General features: G+C 34.1%; 1 protein-coding gene across 3 annotated transcripts in view; it reads right to left on the reverse strand.

Annotated features, from left to right (window-relative positions):
• LOC110462801 (putative cysteine proteinase CG12163) overlaps positions 1-7,034 on the reverse strand; it is a 40,563-nt gene that overhangs the window by 30,995 nt on the left and 2,534 nt on the right. For all 3 annotated transcript variants that reach the window (XM_021516986.1, XM_021516988.1, XM_021516987.1), the window contains exons 2-5: positions 3,315-3,371; positions 2,212-2,299; positions 766-893; positions 247-294 (exon numbers count right to left, since the gene is read on the reverse strand). In XM_021516986.1, the coding sequence (XP_021372661.1) occupies positions 247-294; positions 766-893; positions 2,212-2,299; positions 3,315-3,371 (321 nt within the window). The remainder of the gene's footprint in view (positions 1-246; positions 295-765; positions 894-2,211; positions 2,300-3,314; positions 3,372-7,034) is intronic.

Here is a 7,034-nt window from a genome sequence, read left to right on the forward strand (position 1 = left end):
ACTTCAGATACAAATTCGTAAAACAAATCTTAACGGTTTTTTGAAAAAGACGGATTTCCACTCTAAATAATTAAGACAGGATAGACACAGTGTAATAATTGTCATCAAAATTACGTATCTCTAGACAACATTTAGGCCCAACGCATTAATAATGAAGATGGCACATATTTATATATTACAGAATTTGAGATTCAAGGAGGGATGTTGTAAAATCTTTGCTGACAAGAAGAATACTTGTTTGCTTACATTCTGATCAAGTTCCAGTCTTAACTTGTAGTTTGTACCGGCAACAACCTGTAAAACAAGGAAAACATATTTCAAATGTTTTTTTCAATTTAAAATTTTCTTTAACTCATTTTTATTGTCATTGTGTACCAAAAATGGAGCTTTTGGCCGAAAACTAAGCTCACGTCTTAAGTAGGGTACAAACATCAGATTTTCTAGGTTTAGTATATTTTTTTGAGTTTGCGTTAGTAAACATACTGATTAGCGTACTTTAACCCTGAAATGACTCATTTTGAATGCAACCCTCTTTTTTGCTTTTTACGGAAATTATCAATAACATAAATGCTTAACACAACAAGGACAATCTTACAATAATTGTTTAAGCATTAATCCTTCTTGTAATATCCGTTTCAAAATCCCTATTTTTTTCGCTGGTTTATTGTAAGAGCAGCATACAAAAAAATCCACAGTACTAAAAGATGCCAAGCTTCCTGGGGAGTCTATTGTATGGTATAAAGCAGGTTTACAAGACTAAATTACCTGGGTACTAGCAGATACAACTCTGACCAAACTATTGGATTGTTTAAGTAGCACATTCATTTTGTTCAGAGCAAAGTTGGCCATCATCATGACTTCAGCATCTACAGAATGTTCCTCATATCCTCCAGCTGAAAAATAATAAACAGCACTGTGGGTACAAATGTGTGACATTAAAAATGACTTACACCATGTACATACAAAAAACATTTATAAACAAATCATATCATTTTTATTCGCAGATGTTGTAAGGCCCTATTTCGCAAAACTACAAACCAAATATCATGACTCTAGACCTTTTAGCTCTTCAAAAGAAGTTGTTTGAAGTTTTTTAAAATATTTGACCTATGCAACCTTGAAAGTAATTCAAGGTCATTTTGTTCACGAATTTTGTTAGGCTCTCTCAGGAATCTAACAGCAAAATATCATGACCATAGGCCTTTTGATTCTTCAGAATATGTCATTTTAAAATGATAATCATATTTGACCCCTTTGACCTTGAATGTTGGTCAAGGTCTTTCGTTGTTTTGCAAAAAATGTAAGACTCTTATCCTAGATAGCTACATGACTCTAGACCTTTGGTTCTTTAGAAGAAGTCATTTGAAATTTTTGACATATTTGAGCCCTGTGACCTTGAAAGTCACTTTTGTTTGCACACTTTGTTGGGCTTTATCAAAGGAATCTACCAGCATTATATCACAACTCTGGGCCTTTTAGTTTTCCAGAAGAACTTGGTTGAAGTTTTAAACATATTTGACTTCTGTGACCTTGAAAGTGGGTGAAGGTAATTTTTGTTCGCAGCCTTTGTCGGACTACATCCAAGGAAGCTACCAGCCAAATATCATGACTGTAGGCCGTTTGGGATTTGCAAGGAAAACTTGATGACAGATGGACAGAAGACGGATGCTGCGCTACAACTTAAGCTCACTTGGCCTCTTAGGCCAGATGAGCTAATTAATGACAAGCATCAGGTTTAAATGAGTAGCATCAATTAATGACCACATCACACATTTTTATGAATAGATAGAATCATGTTATTGTCTGTAGATGAGTCATCTAATTATTAAAATGTACAACATTTTACACCCCCAAAATGAACACCTCTATAGTACCTTTGTATATGTTATTTTTAAGTATTTATACCAAGTCAACCACTTCAATAAATAACAGAATATGGCTAGCTCTTCCTCAAACTTTATACAAATAGTTAATGATCCCGAAAATAACAAAGCATGGTCTCGGCCATAAGAAAATTATTTGTAAAACATTTTGTCAAAATCAGCCGGAATAATGTTGGGAAGTCAATTTGTTTTTAGTAAATCGGATGAAAATGTCTGTATTTGGCCCACATTTCTGCTCTCAGAAAAGCAGTAACTGCCATTTCTATGTATATGATATTTTCTGTTAAAACTTTGAACAAATGACCTAGGTATCTAACCAACACATTACCTCTTTTGGTGACAGGGTGGCAAACCTGGGTATCAACACGCTTGGTGTTGGTCCAAGGTTGGACGTAAATGACCACATCACACATTTGCTGAAAAAGAACAATTGACACATCACAATAATTTTGTTCATTTCTTTATCATATTTATTTTCTTACATTTTGATGTAAGAACGACAAATACATCTATAGCATCTTTGATATCCAGGGGTTACGCTCACTTACGCTCTCTGCACCCCTGGACTCATCCTCGATATCCAGGGGTTACGCTCACTTACGCTCTCTGCACCCCTGGAAGATTGTCATAGCAAAATTGAAGGCTCAGTGTGAGCCACCTTGTTGATGAGACAAGAAGATCCTTTGATGTACATCAACAGAATCTTGCGGTCACGTAACGGTAAAATTTGACCGACTTTGAAGTTGGGGGTCGCCCATTTGCAATTTTTGAAGGACAGGTATATCAGCCTAGCGATTGGTCAGTTTTTTTTTACATGAGACCAATGAAACATCTATCTTTGTGTCTTCAATTTTCTATGACATATTCCAGGGGTGCAGAGAGCGTATTAGTGAGCATTACTCCAGGATATCGAGGAAGTATGTATCTATATACTTCAATGTTGTTGTTTTTTTTTTTTTTTAATTTACCTGGGATAGGAAAAAAACTTAATTTAAAACTTCACATACCTAGCTTCTCTTTATTTTTGATCAGAGAACGATATCAATGAAAATCTTCTTTAAAAAATAGCAATAAAATAAAATAACCACTATTGAGATATGTACCTGGTTACGGTTGAAGAAAAACAACAACATAAGCCACAAGACAGATTCCATAATACATGTGTGTAAAGAGTACGTGTTTATTTATCTCGCTATATTCTCTGGTATATAATTAGTATTGCAATGCAATGATATATATTTCCCAATTAAAGCAACATTTTCACCTAAGTACCCAATATAGGTGGTTATTTTTTTTTTAATGTGACAATTATGTACCTTCATTAGACAGATGTAAATTCCATTCAGTAAACAGTAAGAACTATACCTTTCTACAAAATGTGCCAAATAAAAATAAATGGATGAGGAAGCAAACTCATTTAAGGATACAAACCGTTACTGCTCCATTTGACATCCTCAAGTGAAGGTCATAGTTCATGCCGGAAACAACCTGAAAAAAGGGAAATAGAACCATATTGATTTAAATTATTTTCTCCCTTACCGTCAGTTGTTGATGTAAGTTGTTTGCAATAATAAATATATATGTATGTTCATAACAAGAAAATCCTCATTTGTTCGGGCCCAGCTGTCACATGGTGGAAGGGGCATATAGTGCTTGCCTTGAATTTTTGGAATACTTAATGCTTATAGCTCCATAACTCTTACACATTTAAAAAGTTCAACAGCCATCAATCAAACTTAATTCATATGTGGATATATCTGAAGGAATATTATACCAATCTAACAAATGTAGGTCATGGTGACCTATATATATTTTTCACCTCACTTCACTTTTAGCTCAGATACATCTATGTGTTAAGATTTTCCATTTAGCTCTATTTTTCATCACTGCAGTATCATGTGCATATGTATATTTTACAAATAATTAATAGTTTCTATATAATTAATATATTCCTCAATTTCTTTTCCTGTTGTTTGGTCTTATTTTGATGTTGACAACTGTCTGGTTAGTCATATTTAAAGAAAGTGAGTTTTTTTTGCAGGGGCGTGGGATGTTTTTCTCTTTTTGAAAGGATATTAGCAACTCAAATCCCAGCCTAGACCCTACAGAACTGTACACCCAGAACACTGTACAAATCACAGCCTAGACCCTACAGAACTGTACACCCAGAACACTGTACAAAGCCCAGCCTAGACCCTACAGAACTGTACACCCAGAACGCTGTACAAATCCCAGCCTAGACCCTACAGAACTATACACCCAGAACACTGTACAAATCCCAGCCTAGCCCCTACAGAACTGTACACCCAGAACACTGTACAAAGCCCAGCCTAGACCCTACAGAACTGTACACCCAGAACACTGCACAAATCCCAGCCTAGACCCTACAGAACTGTACACCCAGAACACTGTTGTTGATTGTATTTTGTTTATTTCCTTGTTAATTTTTTTTTTTTCAAAGTCCTGCAATCTTCAGTTTTCTTTTAGAAATGATTTATCAAAGCTTTAGCCATGCTGGAAGAACAGTTTTCAGTAACATTTATAGTTTTCAGTAACATTTACAGTTTTCAGTAACATTTACAGTTTTCAGCAACATTTACAGTTTTCTCAAAGGATCATCCTGACGACATCACCTATGTGGCCGACAGAAGTATTAATTGCGACTATTGTATAGTCCTTGTCTTGAGAATAGTTGCATTAAAGCAACAAGTGAAAATGTATGGTATATATATAGGATATTTAATGGTGTCTTCAGTAATAACATATTTCACGAGTGTGGTGAAAAAATTGATATTTTTTCACAAGTGCACAGCATGAGTGAAAAATATCAAAATATTATCCACACGAGTGAAACATATTGGTTTTTACTGAAGACACCATTGAATTTTCTATTTATTACATTTTTAAAGCATAAAACATGAAACATGTAATGCATTAAAAAAGGGCGGGAATGAGAAGTGTATACGTAATTAGCGCCATATTCTAATGACGTCACACTTGACAACAAGGCAACGCGCCATTCTGAATGGGATTCTCAACGCAATTCCCACATTTTCTGCTATTTTCTGGTATGATTGCTTATAAAAATGTCATTTCTGGTATAAATATGTAAATACTTAAGTGTGTGCACCAAACATTTACCATAACAACCACTTATTCTACCGTCGCTTCATTTGAATCTGAACAAAAAATTGTTGCCTTTAATTTTTGAATGCAGTGAATAGAAGATACTGTTTTGATTGGGCAATACTAAAAAGTGATATTATTTTCACACTGTGAAAATATCACTTTTGATTTCTGTCACAGTGTGAAAGATATCAGTTTCATCAAGTTGATAGAATCCGATATTTCACTGGCAAAAATGTAATAAATTTAATCATTATCTAAAACAAAAACATTTTCAGAGCCAGGGGGGCTATCTGGTTACTGCTGAATTTGCACACACTGAGCTAAGTACATAACATATAACTCTCATTACGATTATCTCTGGTAGTTTTTATATGGCCTTGATAAGTAAAACAAGATTTTTTTTTCTATTCAGTATTATGCCCATTCACTGTACAAGATTACCAAGTGCAAATTTACTCTTAGAACAGCCGCCAATAAACATGGAAAAATCAATACTTTTACTATCTATATATATACATCAACCCTGAAATGTTTTGATATGAATGTCCCTCAATGTGTAAATATAAATATTAACCAAGAATAAGTATTTGAAAGATAAAAATTATACAGTTGTGTCTCATGTGTAAAAGTTAAATCTGAGTAAAATTAGATTTATTTTTAATCTTTAAAATCAACAAATTTAAATATCAGTGTAGGTGTGTTAGTTTTTTTGATATTTTATGTGATTGTAAGAAGGTTTTATCTATCTATGAGAAATGCATGACATAGCTTGTAAACTAAAGATAACAAACTCTCTAATTTTGGTAACAGTATTGATACTTTTACTAGTTCATTAACTCATTAACCCCTGAAATTCCATAGTGAACTATTCAAACCTTTGAAATGGAAGAGTTCAAATGTGTCTTCAGGGGTGAATGAGTTAAAACATCTGTGAAACATGAATGCCTCAACACCAATGCAAATTATTTTCTTTTTTCAATAATTTTCTGTTAATACTAAAGTAATGTTGATTTTTAATTAAATGTGTCCCGACTCCAAGGAATTCAAGAAGTCACTAGAGTGATGACACTGAATTGGTTGGCATACGACTACCTTGCTTTTGATCTTTGAACTCCGAGACATGAAATCATCTGAGATATTTTCATACTTAAACGTACCTGGCATTTTTATTTTGAGAAATGAAGTGACACTAAATTTAAGTATTCTCATACTCAAGCCTCAAGGTATATAGCTATAGTCTGATCAAAATTTGTTTGAAGTTGCTGGATTATTATATATACCTAATGCATTGCATGGCACTGGTAAAAAATTATATAAATAGTAAAAATGACCTTGGACTAGACCCTATCTTAGATATTGTTGACCTTCTATAAAATCTGTAAAATGGAAATGAAGTTGAAAGCCTGAAAACACTGAATTGGTTAACAAATATCTTCAATACTTGAGTAATGGTCACTTTGTCCTTGGGGGACATTTTATGATTTAAATGTCAACTCCTCTGAGGTCTGGCCATACTCTCAACTTTATTTCTGTATAGAGTTAAAATAGAATGTATTAAGAAATGAAGTCTCCAGATGACATTGAATCAGGATGGAACATACCATGATGTGACTGAGCCAGGTGTCGAACATTAGTAACAATGTATCCTAGCTCCTGCCCCACCCCCCCTGGGCCCACCCCAATTAATTGGCATGGACATAAAACAAGAGGCCCATGGGCCTAAACGGTCACCTGAGTCTACAGTATTTATTTTTGTTGCTGAAATATGTACCAATTTGAGTAAAAAATAGTATAATGTTAACTTAACTTTGTCAGGACCATGAGCTGATCATTCCTAGACCAATTTTAAGTGAGATCGGCCTATTAGAACTTAGTAGCAAAATAGCAGCCATGGCAGCCAAATTGTATTTCTGATTGACCCGAAAAATAACAACACTTTGTCAGGACCATGATTCGATCATTCCTACAAAGTTTCAGTTCAATCGGCCAAGTAGATCTTTACTTTAAGTTTGAAATAGTTTA

The sequence above is a fragment of the Mizuhopecten yessoensis genome, unplaced genomic scaffold (assembly GCF_002113885.1).
Source record: "Mizuhopecten yessoensis strain PY_sf001 unplaced genomic scaffold, ASM211388v2 scaffold10831, whole genome shotgun sequence".
Classification (NCBI taxonomy): domain Eukaryota; kingdom Metazoa; phylum Mollusca; class Bivalvia; order Pectinida; family Pectinidae; genus Mizuhopecten; species Mizuhopecten yessoensis.